This window comes from Falco punctatus, assembly GCF_963210335.1.
Source record: "Falco punctatus genome assembly, chromosome: 3".
NCBI classification, from domain to species: Eukaryota; Metazoa; Chordata; class Aves; order Falconiformes; family Falconidae; genus Falco; species Falco punctatus.
The window spans coordinates 50,853,668-50,876,942 of NC_137582.1; the positions used below are offsets into that span (position 1 = coordinate 50,853,668).

General features: G+C 40.2%; 1 protein-coding gene across 1 annotated transcript in view; it reads right to left on the minus strand.

Moving 5' to 3' along the window:
• The window catches only part of LOC308060263 (chloride channel protein D-like), a gene marked incomplete at its 3' end in the record, with an annotated part of 90,305 nt that overhangs the window by 43,878 nt on the left and 23,152 nt on the right, over positions 1-23,275 (minus strand). Inside the window, 7 exon segments of the mRNA XM_080378729.1 lie at positions 10,103-10,123; positions 10,125-10,272; positions 11,863-12,034; positions 12,528-12,628; positions 16,068-16,165; positions 20,940-21,054; positions 21,056-21,132. Of these exon segments, the coding sequence (XP_080234855.1) occupies positions 10,103-10,123; positions 10,125-10,272; positions 11,863-12,034; positions 12,528-12,628; positions 16,068-16,165; positions 20,940-21,054; positions 21,056-21,132 (732 nt within the window).

Sequence of the window (23,275 nt, forward strand, 5' to 3'; positions counted from 1 at the left end):
ATCCCCTGGAAAGATATTTATCAGTGATTTTTTTGCAATCTGGCTCTTTTATCTTACATACATAGCAGACACCAAACCCTGAAAGGAGGTTTTAAAGCTGTCTAAATCTGTGTCTCAGGAAGGTTACACTGGTTCATGTTGTGCCAAGTGAACCTTCTATTAATAAAAACAGCAGCATTGTGTATGTGCACTGCTGAATACACCTAAACATTCAGCAGGCTCACACATTAAATCTTTTCAAAACAAGCACTGTACAGTATAATAACCCAGCTAAGCAACCTTGTACTTTTTTAACCCACAGTATCACAGAATTCTTAAAATTAGCATTCATGAGCATTTTTTAAAATAAGATAGACAACTGCAATGAATCTCTGTCATATTTAAGTGATGCTAAACCAAACATCTCCAGAATGCCATGAAGAGAAGAGCCCAGTGACTACAGACAGCTGCAGAGTGGACAGTGGATTTAGCAAGGCTATTTGATAAATGCTCTACTTTAAATTTCAGCTTTAAATTCAGTAGGAGTTTAGGCTTTAAATACCAGAACAGAAAACTTACAAAAGCTTGTTCACAAAATGAGCTTAGGTATCCATTCACTGAGCCTCCAGTTTCTTAAATAAATGCATTATGAAATCTGAGGTCCTAAAACCCATTCCCCATACCCTTCTCCATGAGAGTACAGTTTCACTTATTTCATTTTCCAGACAAGCTACTGCCAAAAAACACACAGTGCTCTTCCCCTAGTTGGAGCAAATTCAACAGAAAATAGTAGGACTTGATGTATTTACCAGTTTGCTGATTATGCATTGCTATTCCAATTGTTTTGGGATCAATTTGAGTAAGACTAGGATCAGTACAACATTACTCTGCACCTCCCCTTCTTTGTAGAAAGGTGACATCACTTGCAATCAGGTTCTGAAATAACATTAAATATACCATTCAAACACACAGGGCTCCTCCTGACAGGCAGTGTAAGCATAGCGAACGCGTACCCAGTTAGGAATAACTGTAGGCTTGGAGATTTTGAAAAATTGTTTTGACTAGGGTTTAAACACTTCATTAGAAAAAAATCAGGAAGCTTACTAACAGAAAATTAGACCCTGTCAAAACAACTTCTGTGAACCATCACAGGTGTAATCAAAAACATTAAGTGAGCGCTAAAGTATTTAAGTGTGACGGGCTGATGCATTAAACAGCCTAGCATTGGGAAGAACCTGCCAAATGAGTTTCCAAATAATTAAGCACTTCCTCTGTCTGCTTTTGAAGGAAACATGATGTGAAAAATCTTGAATACTACATGTTTTTCCCAGCTTCTGCAAAAAAATTTTCCTTTCTCCACCAAAATCAGGTGGAAAACTCTCTCCTGGGGAGTTAAAATGAAGACTGTAGCCATGGGGAGAAACCTGACCACAGCTAAATTCAGTATTGATTAACCCTGCTTCAGTAACTGTTCTGAACTATTTTTAAGCACTTAAGAAGAAAAGAATTGGAACCTGACCACTGAGTAGGCACATACGCCTTCCTGCCTTTCTGGTGAGGACTCCATAGTATGTGCCTTATTAATCAGCAGTGCAAAAAATGCTTCCTGATCCAGAGCACGTACACGTGTATTCATTCTAAAGTGAGGGTCAAAATCCCAACAAATGCTGACATGACCTGTCGTGAGGCTCCATTACTTTCTCACACCGGAAGGGCTCTCCTGAAAGGCAGCTGTGTGCTCCTTATCATTTTTTCTCCAGAGCACTGGCCTATGTTTGCCTGAGGAGCCTAATGTCCCTTTCACACCCCTCCATCTTAAGCAAGTCAGAGGAAGGCACAATCAGAGATCTCCCAAGGTCTATGCTGCCAAAGTGTGCTGTGAGGATGTATTCATTTTTTTCAGTCTGTTCTTTCCCTTGTCTCAAGCATTGCATACACGCTGCTAAACAAGCAGGAGAAAGGGAAAAGTAGGACGCAAGCCTCCCAAATACATTCTCTTTTCTTTGAACAACGGCCAGGCTGAAGAAGAGCATGAGATGGGAGCAGTATAACCACAGTAACCTGAGTCTTCATGCTATGTGATCTGAAGCACCAGACATCTCCACTCCAGCCATCTCCACAGCTGTGCAACTTCATCCTTTCCAAAGCCAGGCACCGCTGTTTCACAAGTTGCACCAGCAACTGCAGCAAAGTCACCTGCTGCTGCATAACCCACCAGTGGACAACTGCCTGGGTGGGCACTGCCCGTTCAGGGTGTTAGTGTGTTGGAGTTTTTTTAGAGGTGCAAGAAAGCAGCTCAGGTCTGGCTCTGCAATCTTGCCTGAGGCACAGCCATTAGGCATTCAAGTCTTCTTCCATCATCACTCTTCAATGTTTCAAGATGACCAAAAAGCCGCCATTAAGACAAGTCCCACCATTTAAGCTCCTCTTTTCTGCAATGCTTCTACTTTTCCACATGCTTTCACAGATTCCCCTTGGTGCCTGCTTCCATTCAGTCTCGCTCACAACAGCAGCACACCTTTCACCAGCATTCACCGCCACCACCATGTGTGTCCTGGACCCAGTCTTATTCCTTTTCCCAAAAGCAGGAAAAATGTTGAAACTGCAACAAAATGTGTTGTTCTGCCTGTCTTTAGCAGGGGGGGAAGGCCATGCTCCTCCTTGGGGATTTGCCTCTCTCCGGACCTACAGTAGGAGCCTTCTTCCCCCTGACAGACCATGTCCATCCCAGCAGCTGCTGTGCCATGTAACCACTTTGCTCCTGTTTCAGCTGGGTCCAATAATCAAACAGGAATTTCTGGCCCTGACCCGCCATTCAGTAGAGCACCCAATTACATGGGGGTTTTAATTCAAGATGATAACAAACCCCTCAGGCTGGAAAAAAGAGATATGCTTATTATGGTAGCTTTTGTCCCAGAGATAAAGCATTTCCTCAAAATTTGGAGAAAAACACTATTGGCAACGTTCTGAAGGCTTTAAAGTTAAAAATATAACAAAACTTAATGGTTTCAGATGCTTTTCCTGACAATGTAACTGAAAAATGTCTTTAACTTGGAAACAAATTAAATTTGCCAAAGAATTAGTACATAAGACAGCCCAATTTGATTTTGTAATTTGAAAAAAATTAAAAACAGATAAGATACTGTGAATTAAAAATAACTTTTGCACATTAAATTCTCATGAACTTTCATTAAGGTTTGTATTACATGTCCCAAATGTACAATTGTATGCTAGATCGCCTTATTTATAAAATACCTTTAAGGCTACTGAAAGACAGAGCCAGAAAAATGACTATATAAAAATGTTATCTTCTTGCATTACAACTTCATTTCCAATGTGTGTATTTAAAACATTGATGCAGTCTCAATTTCAGTATCTCAGATGCACAACTGAACTTTCTAAAAGTTCAATGCCAATTGAATCCATGTACAATTCAGTCATGTCTGTTTATTTTACTGATAAAAACCTGGTGCCAAAGCTGAAACAGCTATTTTAAAGATAAAGCTGGATTCTCTTCTAATTTGTGAATTACCTACAGACTAACCCACTGTTCCCTAGTTGCAGTTCTTTACAGATGATGAATGAATGAATCAGAGGGGACTTGTTCTGACTTTCTTGGGCTGGGCTCACAAGGCTACCATCCAGAAAGAAAAAAGGTTTTCTTTCATTTTTCCCTACATACTTTTTTAATGGAATGTTCCAGTGGCTTGACAAATGGTTTATCATCCCTATTGAGCAGTATTTTTTAGGTTTAAACCCAAAAAGCTATCATTTAGAGTATTTTGGCATCTCTTGAGAATTTTAAACTTGGATTCACCTTGGCCTCTCAGATTAAACTACATCTCCCACGATGCACCGTGGTTGCTGCCTCCTTCCTCAAACATACCAAGAAAGTCTCTTTGGTGTTTCATGGGAAATATTTCATTCCATACAGAAAAATGCTAACATGAAACAACAAAGCTTACAGCAAGATATTTTAAATACTTTTTCTTTATTTCCGTTTTTCAGATTTCAGCTTTTTGATGAAATGTCAAAGGTGTTTGTAAAAACAAATCTGAAGGCCTAATTTTCAGTCAAAAATAGAGTAGAGGGCATTTTTTGAAATCATTCTAACAAGGGTGGTGCTGAAAAAATGAGCTGTTGCAGACTTCCATGTTTACAGTCACTCACACCACAAAACTAGGCACTGAAGAACATTTTGCTGTATTTGACCATAAGATCATACTAATCTTATTTGACCATAAGATTTTTCATGTGAACAAGAAATTAACGTATTTCAAATCAGCCTGTTCTCCTGCTTGCTGGTACGCCAAAAAAGTACTCAGCACTCAGAGAAGTTTTCTCCTGACACCTCAGCAAACTATGAACCTTATCAAGGAAAGGATCACTCTTTGGATGGTATTACAAGTTTGGATGGGAACTTCCTTCTCTTCAACTAATCAGATGTTACATCACATTTTATATGCCAAAACCAAGACTGGTTTCTTTTAAGACAAGAAGGATCGATTAAATAATTCAATTTGATATCTTGCAAAATATCCTGCTTCCTGTAGTTACTCATGCCATAAGACCTGCCCTGAAGAGCTCTTCATGGACCAAGATCAAATAGCCTCCGTTTTCTGAAGCCCACAGCATGACAGTGCCACAACTCTTGAGTCCCACTGCTTCGGGGTCAGATGGTCCTCACTTTGGGAAGAACATAAGGGCACTGGTACACAAGGCCAGCTTTGTGCCAGCACTCATTTTGTACACTTAATAATTTACCAAATAAAAGTAAGGCAAACTGGGTGGAAACTGTGCCTTACAGAAAGGCACCTGCACTGTAGTTGGTGTTTTAAAGTCAGATGTTTAAAGGGTATTTTTTTTGTTCCCTTCCCATACTAGATCAAGATCCAAGAAGATTGCAACTACATGAACAAGCCTCACATAAGGCACAGTTTGCACTGAAGACCCTTTGCACCATTAAGTTCTGCCAACTCTGCAGAAACACCTCCTTGAGTAACATCCAGCTCCCTTCTCAGGCTCTCCTCGTTGGTTACACAACAGTCCCGGGTACTCATAAGTCAGAGGGGTCAAGCCCCAGAGAATGGCCAGACAAGACAACCATTTCGTACCATGAGCTGCTTCCTTCCTTACTTCCCAGCTCAAGGAGCAGAAGGGAAGAGGGAAAAGCAGGAGGTCTGGGTGGCAGAAACAGCCCCCACCCAAATGGATGTGGAGGCTGCCCAGGACAAATGGGCACTGCTGGTTTGTATGACGAGCAGCACGTGCACCACCAGAGCCATCCTCCCTCCCTTCTCAGGGAGATCTTGCCCTGCCAGCAGCCAAGTAATAATAGCAACAGGTAACAAGGGGGCAGCAGGCAGGCTGGAACTGAAAACTGAAGAAACATCACTCATGTTCTGACAGATGTGCAGAACATCACAGGGAAAGCAATTCAATGGGCAACCCAGCATTTCTGCTAAAACTCTCTCTCTGCTTCTCTGCATGTAAATTAATTAGATGCCCCCAAAAATCACTCAGAACAGCACAATATAAGTAATTTGCAGAGGCGAGCAGGGGAAATTCACAGAAATGCTACAGGGTATAACCGGGTACCAACCAAGACCCAAACACCGCTACTGGCAATCCAGTCCATGGCTCCCCAGCACCACAGAGGAGGAAGCTGAAGTGGAACATAACACAGCCCAACCACTCCCAGCACGTTGAAAGGCACACCCATTCAGACTTTTTCTGGCATCCCATTAGGCAAGAAGAAATCCTAGAATTTATATCTGTTAAAATTTACATTTAATCCAAAAGTAATACATATCACAATTTTGTTGCCCAGTTAACATACAGTTTACCCATCCTTGCCCATAGAATAGAACTGTCATCCATTAGATCAGGCCTCATTCAGAAGAAATTTAATTTAAATCAACTCTATGTTGTCTAAAGACAACTGTATGTTGCAACACAGACAAGGAATGCCATGAGCAGCTAGGATTGTTTTCACTGTTTGGTCTTCAAGCACCAGCTATGTCATTTTATCTGACACCTCCACCCAACAAGGAAAGATTCAGGATTTATTATTGGTTTAGCATTTTCAAAACCATCCTTCCTGCTGGCATCATCATGACTGCAAACCGTTCAAAATGCAGCATCTTGTGTCCTACAACCATTGAGCAACACAGCTCTCTGTTTTAGAAGTCTTGAGCTTATTTTTCTAACATATTACCATTCTGCTTTTCTTAAAACTTCCTTCTCATTAGTTGGATTGGGTCTATGCTGTATCTTCACGTTGCATATGTAAAACAAGACGCGTCTGTCATATATACGGTAAGTGCCCACAGCTGATGCTCTACTTAAATTTCTTGTGCAATGACTTCAGCTTCTTGAGTTACTCTCTCAGAGGAAGTGAGAAGATTAGCCACAAAATGTGCAGCATTAGGTCCTGCCTATAATTTGAGGTAAGCACATTTTACCTAAATTAGATGTACTGAAGAATTACAGAGAGAGGGGAGAAGTTAGGGTTTGATTGTTACTAACTGCTGATACAGTTTATTTTATTGCTCTTACTCAAGACAACACATAAGACTGCTGTGAAGCATGTCAGGAGTATATATTACAACTGAGGTATCCAAATTATGCAAAAAAAAAATAATCATTTTCATTTCTTAATGGAATGTATATAACAAAGATGCCAAATTTCTTAACTATAGGACAGTGGTCACTTACAGCAGTGTAGTTTATTAAATACAGTGCTCTGCCAGTGTTCCTGTCTGGATGTAGGCATCAGAAAGTAGAAAGCACAAGCAAACCTCATCTCTGAGTCTTCAATACTGTCTTATGAACCAGATGATTTTACATACAGCTTCTTATTTCTGCCATATTGCAGATGCAGACAGACATCAACAAGCAACATCTGATAGAGCTCTGAACACCCATCAGATGGTCATTTTATTTCAGTACCAACACTATGCCCATAAGCACAAGCCACTCATTCACAGCAGCCATACCCACCATTAGCAAAAGACTCAAGGACAGACCTTAGGTGGTTTAATCCCCTACGGAGATTTCCCTTTGGTTTATGTAATGACATGGCATTTCCCCTTCCAAATCCTAAGGAATACTCTATTTTCTCCTTTAGTCTACATCTGTCAAAAGACTGATACTTCCATGTTTCACACTCAGAGGAGGATTCTGAGCCTTAACCTTTTCAGAATTAATTGCATTCCCCATATTAATCAGAAGAGATTTCTTGGAGAAATAAATTAGACCAATAAACTGATACACTGCTTTAATTCTGTTTGAACAGAACAGTCAAGAAAGGGAAGAGAGGCATGGCTGTTTTCTGTTGTGTGTAACAGAAATGAAGGCAACCTGGGTGACAAAGGATCAAAATAAAGCTTCTCTCAGCTTGCACACAGGGGCATCAGCAGTACTGGACAAGAACACTAATCGTAGGCTAGCCCAGTGCCACCTTTCATCTTTAAACCTTGTTATTGAGAAGTAAAAATACAAAAGGAATGATAAAAATACAGAATGACCCAGAGACAAGACACACTGTAGGAAGATGCTATTCCTCTTCCCACATTTAGAGCACCCTGAGACCAGCAAGCTCAGGACACGTGACACTTAAAAAGACGTGGGAGACAGAAGGCTGTGGGAAGGCAAGTCATAAGGCTGGTCCTTATACTTGCCAAGGAAAATGTCACCACATCTACCATTTGCTGCAAAGAGCTGAGGATGAGGGTCAAGTGGCAGCATGGGGGGTAGAAAGAGGCAGCCAAGAGAGAAGAGGTGGGCAGATGCCTGTGGGGTCTGCCATGAAAGGAAAAGAGAGAAGAAAAAAAAAAAAAAAAAGAAAAGCATCTTACAAACCTGTTCACTACAAATCCCACATTCATAACTGTTTCCAAATGGAAGGCTGTGTGAAAAGCCAAAGCAAACATTCTCAATTCTTTTTGAACCCATCAGACAATATAGGAAAAATATGTGCATTTTATGGTTTGAGGGCACAACCTTTTAATTATGTGTTTGCATTGTCATGTCCAAGACCTTTTTTCTCCTCAAAAATTAATATTTCCTCAAGCAATGCAGCTATTTATCTTGGATGAACATGAATTGAAACACAATCTGCCGCTGCAAAGAGTGGCGCAGCAGAGTTATACCATGACACCTAGGGGAATTCAGAACGCATTGCAATGCAATCCTCAACATTTTTCTAGCGCCTTTTCAACTGAGTTTCCTACAGTTCTCTTAACAGTTTCCAGCTATTGTTTTGCATATGCCGTACATGCAAGCTCAGAGGCACTTGGAAAAGAAAAAAAAAAAAAAGAGTAAGTGCAGGTAATGGGAAAGGCAGGGAGAAATAGAAGCAAATAAAATGCAGGCTTTTTCTCTCTACTGGAGCCGAATAAAACACAGTTCTGTCATCCAAGACCAGCAAGTGTTCTGGCATGTAATCACCTCTCACTTCCCTGTGATGAAGCACAACCTCATAAGCACAAAGCTAAGGAAGATGCTTTTGCCACTAAGGACTTGTATCTTCAGCAAGACCATAAAGTAATGGTTTACAAATGATACCTAAATTCATAGAATCATAGAATGGTTTGGGGTTGGAAGGGACCTTAAAGATCATCTAGTTCCAACCTCCCTGCCATAAGTAGGGACACCTTCCACTAGACGAGGTTGCTCAAAGCCCCATCCAACAGGTCTACCTTGGAAAGGACGTTACATTTAGTGGTAATTGGGACTGTCAAAAAACTTACACCTAGTGTTCATGCATCAACTTTTCCCCCTTCAAGTATTACAGACATAGTAGCTGGCCAACTAATCATGCAGTAACTTCTGAAAGATGCCTAACAGCAATAAAAGAAGCAAAAATACCAGAGTGTGTTCATACTTATCGGACAAGTAAGTGCTAAAGTACCAAGAGAACACCGAGGGAGGAGTGTTTCCACAATCAATCTAATTATTATTTCACAATAGGGAATTTTTTATGCACATACACCACCTTTCAAGCTAAAACATTTAAAAAATGCTTCCTACACAATTTACACAACCTATCACTAAAATGAACCCAGTTCAGAGCAAGTGCCAATAAACAGCTGCTTTATCAAACACTGCGCAAGAGCATATTAGGAGGGAAAATCCTGGCTTGGTCACTCCAGGTAAATCCTGACATCTGCAAAGATTTTAATGAGATCCTTTCGGGCAAAGTCAGCCCGGCAGCCAAGACTGAGTTTAGTCATGGGTGAAATTTCCACACACAGTAACACTCACAGGACTTGAATGTCCTGCTGTGGAAGGGTGAAAGCTTCCCCCTTGTGTCATCCACACCACTTCTCTGTTGACTAAGCTGAATTTCAGCTGTGCCTTACAACTCACCATCCCCAGGTGTTGCAGCTGGGGGGAGCAAAGAACATCCTCTCTAATTATAAGAGTATTATTCGCAAATCCTTTAGCTTTCAGAGGTTTGCCTGTAAAGTATTGTAGCGCAGAGTCAAAATCTTCTGCTATAAAAGGTGGGGGGGTAGGAAAGATAAGTATGAAACGTTGTTCCAAGAGAATCTCAGACTTTCGAATTTTATAAGGCATAAATTTACCAGAGAGATCTAGGAGGCATCCCATTGCATCACTTGGCCATACTACTGTAAATCCTTCCCTTACTCCACCCTGAAGGCCATATTCAGCCCCAACGTAAAAAGATGCATTGCACAAGGCCCCCAGCCCCCATAGAAGTCAATTCACAAGCCAAACAGTGTGATCTACCATTTTTTTTGTAAACCAGAAGAAACCAAAGACAGCATATTCTGTGTTCTTGTTTGTAAACCTCAGATGCCATTATAATTTCTGCAACCCCCAAAAAAAATTAAACATTGGAAAACAGATAATCAGATTTCTCAGTCAAAGTGTTATTTCCAAACTTACACTTCACAAATAAAAGGTCCCAGAAAAAAAGAAGAAAAAGAAAAAAAACAAAAACAAAAACTCTTCAGGCAAGCTAGAAACAGCCAGGCCAATAATTTATTTCTCTGTGATTCAATGTGCATGGAACACCTGTGGTTCATTTAGCTGCAGCAGCAAAAGCTCAACTCAACCTTGGCCACACAAATACTTAAAAACTGAACATATATACCATTATCACAGTGAGGGAGATGGGTTAGTCTTGACACACCACTGAAGGAGGCAGCTCCAATGGCAGCAAAGAGACCTGGATCAGTCCATGCTCCGTATTCATTAGTTTGAACACCAAAAACAGAAACAAGGATCAAATCGATTATCCTGCTGTACAAAGCTCCTGTGTACCTGTATGCAAGAAGAAACAAAGCAATCCTCTTGCCAATGATAGTGCTTTCTACAAATGCTTCTAATATTCTGCTGATCTCGGATTAATTTTGCCAACTTCTGTAGTGACCCCTCTCCCAAGAAAAGCTCTAGCACCCTTCCTTCGTATAACCATTTACTTAGTGTTGATCACTAGCATGAAACTGCCAGATCTACCATATTTTGAAGAAAAAGGACTATCGGCACGTCTGTCTTGATGTCCTTCAAAGTCAGATGAAAATGAACCTTACTAGAATCCAGTCAAAAGTATAGATCACAGATGCACACACTGGGATATTTCAGATAAAAAGCCTACACTTCTAGAGCTCAGGCCTTATATAATTTCTTAAAATTAAGTCTACCTGTGTCCCATAAACCTGGCAAGTAAAATAATACAGCCATATAAAAAATGGGCAAAATAGAGTAACAGGTACTAATGACCTGCTCAAAGCTAACCAGGAATGAAGCTGTGAAGGGAACCCTGGAGTCCTCAAACCAACCATATGCTACACTGAAGAGCAAAACCAAAATTGAGCACAGTTGGGCAGGTAATTGCTGGCATGATACACAGCATTTCATTCTATATGCAAGGAATTAAATACACAGATTCAAGCATCAGCCAATGAACTGGATTTGTACAGACATTCACCTTCCAGAAATGGTGAATTATTATTATTATACAAAAGCCATCTATATGATATAGATTATTTGATTTGGGGAGCATCTTCTTGTATCATTACACAACTTTTTCCCACTTACTCATGCAATTGATTCATTTTATTTGAAGGATGCAATTCTAATATTTCTAGAATTGTTATAAAAATGAAGTTATTGGGTCAGAAACACGGGTGCTTGCTGACAGACTATCTGTATCTATTCAGCCAAGTATGCCATGTTTCAGCAAACACGGCATATTAAAAATTGATTTAGATAACAGTTTGGGGAACATAGGAGGCAAATACTATGGGGTAGGGCAAAGGCAGAAGGTTGTACACTCAACTATCTCTTTTTAGAATTGTTTCAGTATTTGAACTGCATTATGCTGGGTACCCAGTCTCCAGCCATGGCTCCCTGATTGCTGAACATTAAACCTCTCAAAATTAGTGTAAGAACTTTGCTCAAGCCTGCCACAGCTTTCTAAAATGTAAAACAATAGGCCTAATTGCAGTTTTCTCCAAAGTCTAGGGTGTTGATGTCCAAGATTAAGATTCAAGCTATTAGGTGCACAAGAAACAGATGAAAAGCCTGGATCTGAACCCATATTTTACAGTTACAGAGACGGAGCCAGCAGCCAAGACTCTCCAGGTCCCTAAAGGACTCAAATGATCTATACTTGGAAAGCACATAGTTTTGGCTATAGTCCTTCCACAGCTATTCTCAGATGATTTTTCTTCATTCTCTTCCACAATTTTAGCATCTCTTTCCAAGCAAACCATCATGTTCCACCTATATAACCTCCTCCAAGCAGTTATAGCTTTGCTATTGCCAAGCTTTCAGCTTACAATTCAGACTGTTGCTACTCAACACAGGCCTTTTGTACAGGAGGCTCAAACCAAGACAGGTGAAGCTTACAGCATAGGAATAACCAGGCCACTGGCAACAGCAGAACCTGCTGTCCAACAGCTGAGGATGAAATAAAATGCCAAAGCAGTGCAGAGGGAAGCATATCCAAATTCTTCATGAGTCCCACATTTAAAAAGATATGTGATCCCTCGCTTCCCATTTTCAACAAGAAAAGCAACAGCTGCAACACAGAGGAAGAGATGTGGAGAGATACAAAACATTAAGAGGATCCTTTACAAAAATAGAATAATAGTGTTCATATGCCTAAACCTGATTAAAAAGAATCAGCAAAGTGCATAGACAGTTAATTGGAGTTTACATGACAGCCTGAGCATCTGGGGCACTTTCAGGAAAACAAAGAATATTTGTTCTTTCCAGTCTGGTCTGAGTGACGTTAATCTTGATCAAAACAAGGAGAAACTGCAGCCATTTAAGCCAGAAAGGCAACTATACTACTTCAGCAGGGCTCTTTGCCTATTCCTTTCAGGGTAATAAGTCAGGAACTTCCCAGCATACTTGGCTCAAATATGGAATTTAATTCTGATGTATCCCTCAAAAGGGAGCACTACGTTACTTTGAAGAAAACCAACATTATGAGTAAATATACTTGGATATCACCTCAAATTACATAAACGCAGTTTGTTCCCAGGTACCAATCATTTAGTTCCCGTTACCTTGACTGAAGGTTTGATTAGAATATCTGACTCCATCTGCACCAATCCATGTGCTTGATGAACAGCTATATTCTGAAATTTCCATCTTAAACTGATTTATGCTTAAAGACAAAAAAAAAAATATAAATGGATGAATAAATCACCTTAGTGCCTGTACAGAACGTGTCTATTAGATATAAATTTTACACAAAACCCTACTTTCCCTTACATCTCTCAAGCTGTTTTATTAACTAATAAATCTAGTGTACCAGATCAGTTTATTAATTATTCTACTAAACTAATAAATCTGGTTTAGCAGAGCTCATATTCCTCTGCATAAACAAGCCTCCTGCTGAAGAAACCCAAAATTTCCAAAACCAGGAATCACATTAGACTGCCTAAAACCGGAAAACAGAGGGAAAAAATCTGATTAAAATTCCCAGCCAGGCCTTGGTCTCCTTATCCATCACATATCATTGTAACACTATAAAACAGGATTAGCAGACCAAAAATTTATCATTCCTGATGAACACCTTCAGTGGGTACGCACAGTGTCCCAAGCTGACAGATGCATTTGCAGTTAGAAAGCTTTGCACAGGAGAGCACATGGAGAACTGGAAGGACTTGGAGGTTTCCTCTTGCACAGCAGCATAGGCTATACCCAAACCACACCTAAAAGATATTTGTCCAACACGTTCTTAAAGCCCTCCTTCAGTAAATACTGGCACTAGTTATTTCAACATCTTGCAACCTAGACTGCCGGTTATCATGCTGACCATGACCAGCCACCTTCTCAATCTCTGTCATCTGGAGCAACTGCACTCTTCAAGCAGGTACGACTTTCTTCTTCCAGTCTGGAAAGCATCCAGCATGTTTTCGACATCACCACAACCTAAACAGTAACACTATGAACTCTGTTTCTGGAACAAAGAGCAGGAGATCTGTGGTATTTGACCCACCTGAACTCAGTTCCCTGCTCAGAACTACAAGGAAAACTTAAAATGCTGCCAACATCTAGTACAAGAAAATTTATTCCAGACCCCAGATTGGCAACCAGAGGAACACAAGATACTTCCCAATCCTGTATTTGCTTTTTACATTAATCCAACGACACCAACAAGAATATATTCCAAATTCATAATCGTCAATAAAAAATAAAAAAACTTACTACTCCGTCCTGCTTTAGAAGTCATATGGTTGTGTAACCCACTTATAGCAAAGGCTCAAGTTCTATATAAATGTCTATTACCATTAAAGAAGTGCGCACACAAAAACCCACACATCCGAGAGGCAATTTGAAGCTTGCAGCAATGCCAAAGTAACAGAGAGAGAAACAACAAAAGAAAATTATTTTACAATTAAAATACATGGTTGAGCAAGAAGAACAAAGCATAGAGGGTGGAGACATAGTACTTGTTTACACGCAGGGTTTTGTACCACTAACTCTCTTTCCACTTGAAATCAGTACAGTTAGTTAAGACAGATTTCTCCCTGGTGCCAATAGGAGGACTGCACTGCCATACTGCATGCTGCAGGAATACATGTGTTGTACCCAGACCTGCTAACAGAAGAAGCCCATTGCTCCTTTACCTCCTTCTCCTGCCTCCCTATGACCTCCTATTCCTCCTCGTAGGAATATCAAGGCCTGCTGGAAGCACTACAACATGCTACTAAAAGGACCGCTCCAGCATAAATTTATGAGGATGTTATGCTAGAAGGAAGCACTGTCCTACTGACATAGCCGCATACAGCCTCATCTGGGGCTGTAGCTCTTATACTGTCATGTTTTAAATGAAAAAAACCTTACACTTCACTGAGTTGGATCAGCACAAAAGACAAAAACATTTTACAATTTTTTCATTACATAGTTCTTATTAGATAACTTAAAGCAGCAAGGGTGCCTATTACTAACTTGTTGGATCTCCAAAGGTTAATGATACTTACCTATCTCTGGAGCACTGACTAAGAACCTCAGATCACACCAAGATGAGCCAAATCTAAATGGTCCTAACTGCAAACATAATTCCCTTTTTAAATGTCTAAGAACAGGAGAACAGTGAAGAAACTTCTTTTTCAGGTTTAGTCTTGTACTTTATTACAAGCTTCCTAGAAACATTATCCCTACCTTCAGCACACGCATAGCCTTGCAAAGTCCAGAACGATTTGGTGTTTAATTTCCTTCAGATCTATCCATTTTCAACAGCATGTACTCTTTATAACTTGTAGCCACACCAAATGAAAAATTGGCACTAAGACCATTTAGCCTCTAGGTTGGATCAGCCTGACTATTTTTGATTCAGAGACAGTCAAAAAAAAGCAATTAAATTATCATGGTTTCAGATGTTTTTCCTTTAGAGCAAAAATAGTTTTGTTTTGAAAAATAACATTTTGCAAGCCTTTAGTCCTTAAAATAAAAAAGGCTGTCAGGGTGAGGAAAAGGGCTTTTCCTGTACCAATCCAAAGAGCCATAGTCACCAAATCCTGGTGCTAAGTGCAAAGTTTGCTTTTATAAAGAATATGTAAATACATTTTATAGCAAACAATACTGAACAAGGTATTGCAAGTCAAGTGACAGTCCAGAATTGAGCAAGAATAGAAAAGTATGTCTGCTTTCTATATACTTAATAAACTATTCAGGGTCCACTCAGCAATGGCAAGTTATTCAGTATTTACAGTTCTTATGCAATATATGTGACGCTGCCCACCTGGAAGGAGGAATTCATAATTTTTGCAAATTTATGAATTTGTAAAACTAGAAGTTGGTAGTGACTTTTTGCAGTAACTGTGAAATCAAGCTGTCATTTAACCTTAATCTGAGCAATTCTTTTTTTACTTCCTCTGGATTCCTTATAGGTATTTCTCAAGAAAGGAACATGGACTGCAAAACCTGTATCAGATTCAAGGATCTCTTCAACTGCATCACCCACAAAATCCTTAGCCATTCAGCCACCTATTCCCTGCTTGTTTATTAACACAACGTTTGTCATTTTAAGTGTCTGGATTACAGTTTCTGCTGTAGTGGCATGTGCTCTGGTGTTTTTACCTGTCAGCGTTCTTGTATAGAGATCAAACCATGTCCCTCAGCCAATATCCTCACTGAAGCTGAGGATAACAAAAGTTTTTCACCAGTTTCCAGTTTCAGATTTCCAGCTAAAGCACCATCTGTCTCCTATAAGCTTATATACCTATCTGTAAAGTCTATACACCTTTTAAAGCAAAATTAGGATTCTAAATTGAAAAAGAGCTTGTGTGATACATACAGCCATGTTTCAGGCCCTTTTCGTTTAACTCACTCTTGTTTCTTACTTCCCCCCCCCCTTTTTTTTTTCTTTAATTTGACATGATGGCAAATGTCTCTCACTGGAAAGGTTTAAGTGTGATTAAATTTCAGTGATTAAAAGATTAAGTGTGATTCTTGTCTCTACAGGAATTCATTTTAAACATTCGGCTCTGATGCACCTTTGAATTTTTCCATCCCAAATCCTTGTAACAACTAACTAGGAGAAATGGTTCATAGATAATATTTACATAGCTATGTTCCTGGTGATTCTCCCCACTTACATTTCTGCATTGTTTCTTAGCTGGTTGCTTCTTATGCTCATGACTGGAGTGCAAGGAAAGAAATATGGTAAATATACTGTAACAGTTGTCGTACATACCTGCAGGCATTAAAATAAGTAAACAGACTATTGTGAGATGTAGAAACAGACAAAAACAGAAAGAAAAGTGTCTAAAAGCACTAATGGCAGCAGCTACCACAAGGAAATTGTCCTTTTGTATTGCCCACATATCCCAGAAGATCAGCATTTGCTCATAAGCAATAGTTAAGGCCCAGATTCATCCTTTCTAACTTCAGAGACTGGACTTGCAACTAGGCAACTGGCCACCAGTTCTGTAGCTACCAGAGACCACCGCTACCTCCAGAAAGACTTGCAGCATGTGGGACGCTCTATGCATGCCCAGCCTCCCCACCAGGCGCCACGGCAGCCAGTGGAGACCCAGCCAGAGTTGGGTCTCCAGCTTCTTGCAGGCTACTGGCCTGAGACTGCAACTTGTGCACAGCACGGATCCGGGATCTGTGTGTCTTTCATTAAGGACCTAGTTTTCTGGTTGGTACTTCAAATTCTGCTGTATGTCAAAAACAATCACTGCTTCAATTTAAATTGCTTCCTGATTTATGCAAATTTAAAGTCCCTTGTTAGAATGAACAGCTAAAGACTTGTTCCTAACTTGCAAACTTATTGCTTCCATTCTCTTATAAGGAGAACGTTTTGAAAGGACTAACATTCAGTCAATCGACAGAAGGAAGTTCCTAGACATCCTAGCAATACCTGACAGCTCTAATGCCTAAAGCAGATTACATACTACACAGTAGACACACAGACATTGCAATCCAAATGGACGAAGGGACTTTAACAGGTCTTTCTACTAGCTTTCCGTATACCCATTCTGAAGTAAACATGAATGAAACCAAAAGTGTTTGAAACAGAGCACAGCAGAAGGTGTTTTCACTGGCTGCTTTGCATACATCAAGAGCAAAAGTGTTTTTCACATGAGAGGACTATTTCAGTTACACATATTTTTCAATACAGCATAGTTCAATATAACAAAGCTATATTTCATTCAAAACTAATGTTAAGGTTTTTATCTTAGCTGAGATTAATTCACATTTCTAAATAAATGAAGATACATCCAAAACAAAAAACAAAAAATATTTTAAAAAAATGTCAGTAGACATCTGGAGAAAAACTACTGGAACACACAACCATATTTCACGCACTCTGTGGATTTTTATAAAAGAGCTCAGATAGCACATTTATAGACACCCTCAAGCTGAGATTCAGCTGTGTGCAGTTGTAATGATTTGTCAGACAATCGTATCTCAAGCCTTTGTTTCCCTGTATCTCAAAGATTATAAGCTTATGTGCAGAGCACATCTACAAGAGATAGATGAAACTGGGAGCAGTTCAGTCTTCACAAAGCTCAGGTCAGGTTTTGTTTCTGAAAACTTAACTCTGAGAGAGTTCAAACCCAGGTCAATTTTTTGCCAAAGCCTCAAAGTCCAAAGGGAGCTAGAAGGACAGCTAGCCTGGAGCCAGTGGCTACATATTTAAAATAGTAGCCTATCTTCACAGCTAGGTAGACAAAAAAAAAATTAATCTTCTCAAGCAACCTTTTAAAGTTTTGACAGCTTAATATATAAGTATATATGCATATATCCTTAAATTGTCCACCCTGCCCATGGAAATACTGAGCTTTTGGAACAGAAGCATTAGTCAACTTGATTAAAAAAATAGAAAAAGAAAGATAGCTCTGCCAGATTCTTGGCAAAACATTATCTACGTTGTGATTTCCTCACAGAGAGAAAGGTGATGAATTGAGGAGAAGCAAACACAGGCCAAGGGGCAGAAGGGCACTTAGGAAGACGGCTTTGCCTAATCTATGGGCTGAAGATTAGATATTCAATTCCAGTCAAAGGAATGGTACTTCGGGTTATGTTGTGGGTGTGGAAGACACTGTGATGGGTTCTTTCCAAGTTTAAAGGCAAACTGGTTTATACAAGATTATTTTTGGTTAAAGTCACTGTGACACAGTTTCTCTCAGTTGCCTGATTATGTTAGTTTATTAAAAAAAAATCTATGCTTCTCTCTCAGATCAAACAGTTTTTTTCCTGAAGTTTTTTGCCAAGTTATAATAAAATAAGGACTGTGACCTGAGCAGGATCTTCTAGAGCTAATAAAAAGGAAAAACAGTCTGAATAAGAGTTCATGCTACAAAGTTAATGTAAAAAATCAGTATTTTTAAAAAAACATTTACAGGATGAAGAAAAAGTATACAAACAGAAAAGCTCTGGTAAGCACTACAGCCCTACAAAACACATGCTGTTCTCCCAGTTTCAGGTATGATCTGGCAAGGTGCTAACCACTGCATGAACTGTTGGAGTCAGTAAGGCACTACTCATAAACAATATACAATAACTCTTAGGAGGCATTTTCTTTGTCTGACACTAAATCTTCGCTAGCTGATGTTTGGTCCTATAGTATCTTCTAAGATACTGGGTCTCATTGGCTTATGTTGTGGTTTGTTTGGGTTTGGTGGTTTTTTTTCCAAAAAGTAACAAGGAACTGTGTGGGTTTTATGTGTTTAAGTAGTTTATGCATGGGTTTCGTAATGTACTATGAGAAAGCCAAACCTTTCCCAATAGTAGGAGAAGCAGCTATCAAACACGCAGCTCCAGCTCCAAATTATGAAAATAGTAATTGTTACAAACCTGACCCCTCACACACAGAGATCCTTTGGAAACCGTGGCATCTACACAGGGCTAATGGGAATCACACATGGGACTCTATTCCTCATCCTGCTGGTTTGAAAACTGGATTTTTGTCAGGATGTCCCACTGCAGCGCTCTACAGCACAAAGCGCCAAATCCTTTGCAAGACCTGGGCACAAATTTGTAGCACAACGAAAGAAGGCTGGGCAGTGGAAAGACTCTCCCTAGAGCTGAGAAAACCCCTTTTCCCTACCGCCCTTTACCCAGTCCTCCGAACGTGGAAGCAAAAAGCTTCGAGTGAGCTTCCTCAAGGTGTCACCGCTCGGCGAGATGTCGAGCAGACGCGGCTGCAGACTGACACGCCGGCATCCTGCCGCTAAGAGGAGCTAAACGCCTCTGGTCTCGATGGCATGGACCTGCTCCCGCACCGCCCCTTCCCGGGCATCCCGCCTCCTTCCCGCCTCCTCCTCCTGCCGCAGGTCACGATTCACCTCCGATGTGCCTACGAGGGAACCCAACGAGCAGGTTGACCCTCGTCGCAACAGGCAGGACCAGGCAGAGGAAGAGGAGCTGCAGTGCCGCAGCACCCAGAGCTTTCCAGGACTGAATGAAATCCACTCTTTCAGACCGTAACGAGACGAGAAATAGTGCAACCGATGGGAAACATATGCAGCCCTGTACCAGTCTGTGGCGAGCTTGCAGAGACTTGACCATGTGCCTCAATCTACTGTTATTCACACTTTTGGATCCAAAAGTTTCTCCTCTCGTATTTAAAATACCAGTTGTTTTCCTCCCAGTATCATCTAGGTCACTGATGCACACCAACATTATTGCTTTTCCCTGAAGCGTATGTCTTTTTGTTGGCTCAGAGCAGGGGCCACTGAAGGCATGTCTGGGCTGATGGGAGGAGAGCACCTATGTGGCCAGCCCATTCGTCTACAGTAGAGCAACCCTCTCTCCACGAGAGAGGGAAAAAAAGTAAACAATATAAAAAAAAACATACATCGCCTACATAAACCATACTGGCAAGTCTGCCTAAGAGAGGGCAGAAGAAAGGGGCTTCAGTGTGCACCAATTTCCCAAGGTCATCTCAACACCTAAGAAGGTCTGAAAACTCCTCAGAAACACTTACTCAAAAATGGTGGAAAACCAGGAAAATTATGACAAGCAGCTGTTCACTAGAGAAACTTGCAGAGAACCCCAGATTTGCACTATTTACTAAAAGTGCAGCAGAAAAGCTCCAAAAGCTTCCTTCCTCCACATTTAATAACATACTTAGTTAAAACCAAAGCACAGAATTGAAAATTATGAAAATGTTCAAAATATGGGAACCTTTTGTCTATACCCTTTTCATTCCAATGGCATGACCCTCCCCAAAGTCATAAATGCCAAATGGAAACTCCAAAGCTTAGTAGTAAAATGGGCCCATCATGCCTCCCCAGGAAATCTGAGACTCCAGGCTGACCTCCATCAGTAACCACTAGGGATAACTGACTCCAGATACACAGTTAGCTCCAGAAAGTTTTGTGTACCTATCCATAACTTTTAAACCCTCTTAAACCATTTATTCTTCATGTGTGCATTCTTCTTAAACCAGGAAGAAATCTCGTATTTTGTCTTGAGGCAAAAATACACATAGTTATGGTTATAGTGTCTTAATTGTTCTTTCCAACATAACAGCTGAAACAGTGCCCAGGTGGGGAGGTGTGGAGGAGGATGCCCACCTGGTTCTGCTACACCAGCAAGCTGTGTGGGGTAATGAGAGGATCAATCACTAGCAAGGAAAAATGGAGAAAAATTGATGAAATCTACTTGTGACAGCCCTCTGTAGATTGTAAATAAATGCAAAAGCACACCAACATAACTGCCACGTGTCACTAAGATGGTGTAGTACCATCACAGTAGAGCAGCAGTGTAAGAGCAACTCTACAGGTAAAATACTTCAAGCATAAAAAAAAAAAAAAATCTCTTCTCCATTTCTTATATACCCACCAACATCAAATACCTATATGTACTTTGGAAATCCATATGTTTGCTGTAATCTGTTGCATGTTATCAAGTACCAGCAGGTCAGATCCACTTTTCCATACATCCAATTTATGACCTCCCTCATTAGACACTGTAAATATTATATAATGAAGAGAACCATATTATTTACTTACAAGAGTGAGCACAGTTTCCAACAGCTTGCTTGTTTTTCTAAGGGATACTTTTGGAATTGAATTAAAGAACCGCATACCTAATTCATTAATCTTTACATTTAGGGAAACAAAGAGCTCCCAGAAGACCTCCAAGCATTCCAAGGAAGACGGGTGGAACGAAGGCCAAGACATTCATGTCCAGCAAGTTCTTAACCTGAATCAAAGGGAAAAAAATGTTCTGAGCATCCTGCCAGTAACATGACATATTGCACCCTCTCTTACAAAACCTGATACCACAAAGTGATTCCCATACAGGAAATAAATCTTTCCTTGTGGTTTAGGGAGCTCAGCTAATTAACTTAAAGCTGATCTCATGAGAGATGGTGTACATCTCACAGGAGTGGAACCAGCAGGTAGACACTGGTGTTGGCACACATAGCAGGAAACTCTGTGATGCACTGCAGTTACCACAAGCACTCAGCATTTCAGGTTACATCCAAGTAACATGATATAATGGCCTTAATGAACACTTCAAAAGACTCTGCTGAACCAGAGCTTTGCTCACTGTTCATATATTGTGTCAACCTGCATCCATGTGCATTGAGATAATTTAGAAGTAAATTTATTTAAGTAAAACTGTGAAAATTGATGCTGATCTGGAACAACTCGCAGAAAAACAAATCACAACATATAGAATATAAACTGGCAGCTGGAATAGTTATTGAATTTTCTGCTTGATTACTCAACAAGCACTAAGGATGAGAGCAATAGCATGTTTTAATTTTATCTTCCAGCCAACAAAGAGGGGTCAACAGATTGGTGGCAATCTATTACAAGCTGTGAGGATATTATTTCCCTAGCCCAGACTTGGACTTATACAGCTTTTTGTCAAGATTAGGATCTGGACAGAGTAAGAGATTACAAAATGCTCAAAAAAACTACCTGGTAAAAAGGGTTGTCTGAAAAAAAGTCCTAAACTGGTATAATCTTGGGGGTAGCAGATGGAGAAACTCTCAGCCTTCCATCCAGCCAAGCTTGAAGAGTTGGTCCATTGGGTGCTATGGACTGAGAAACTGGGTCTGGAAGAGGAAGAATCCCAGCAGCTATTCCCAGGCAGAAGCAGCCCAACACCTGCAGGATACACTCTCAGGGAGTAGGGAGAGATGTAAGGCATATTGTGCCTTATAATCAGGACTACAACCATCACATATGTCGGTACTCTAAGTACTAAGCAAAACTAATAATGCTATTTTTACCAATAGCTGCAACAAAATCCATCCTTTTCCAAAGGATTTAAAGAGCTCTAATATTTAACATGTTGAAATTCAGCGAGAAGTAGCTTAATTTAAAATAGAAAAAATCTGGTTTATTTACTGCAGGACCCAGGTGTCTTGCATTATATTCTACTTAATTCCAAACTTGCACTAAAACTAAAAATGGACATACAAGGTTTTATTGTTTTCTCTCCCTGCCTCCATTTTTCCTAAGGGAAAGATATACTGGGATATTTGTTTTAAAGTACTGTGCATGTACATGTGAGTGCTCCATGCACTGGGAATGAAAGGTTGCACAGTGTATTGTTTGTTTTTGTTGTAGTAGCAGCCACAGGCTTTGGCCAGTCATCAAGAAAAATCTGCTACCTACAGAGCAAGTTTCACTTCTACAACTAATCCAATGGTCTATGTAAAAATAAAGTGAAGCTTCCTGCAAATCTCATGCTCTGGAGTACAATAAACCCCCCTTGTAACATTATGCTAGGTAGTATGAAACTAAAGCAAACAAATAGTTTTCTTGAGAAACATAACCACAACCTTTCAACTCGGAGTTTATCCACCGTAAACTGTGTTGGTTAATGCCACAAAACATGGAAGAAGTAAAATTTCCCCCTGAGCCCTGTGTTTGGTGAAACAAAAATATCTCTGGTTATCTGCACTGCATTGAGAGCCAAGAACTATTGAACCCTGCCAGAAGTCATGGTGATAATAATTTTAGCTATCTTTTTCCTCTAATGACACTAAGAGAGAAAAGAAGGAGACAGAATCCACTTCTCTTTTCAGAAAACAACCTGAAAGGAGTGTTGAAAGAGCAACGCTTATTCTAAAATAGCAGTTGAGGTGAATCCACTCTCCCTGTGCACACAGCTGTTCATTACACAATACATTAGCTTCAGCAATGAATCTGAAAGCCTTCAGAAAGCCTGACCTTTTCCCTGTCCGTGTAGTCTCACCTTTCCACCACAGATTTTTATCTTCTTGGTTGTGTCACTGCAACTTTTTGGGGGGCTGCAATATGAGCTGGTCGACACAAAGAATCTGGGTTGAAAACCAATGTCTTCTACACTTGCCCCAGCTAAACTT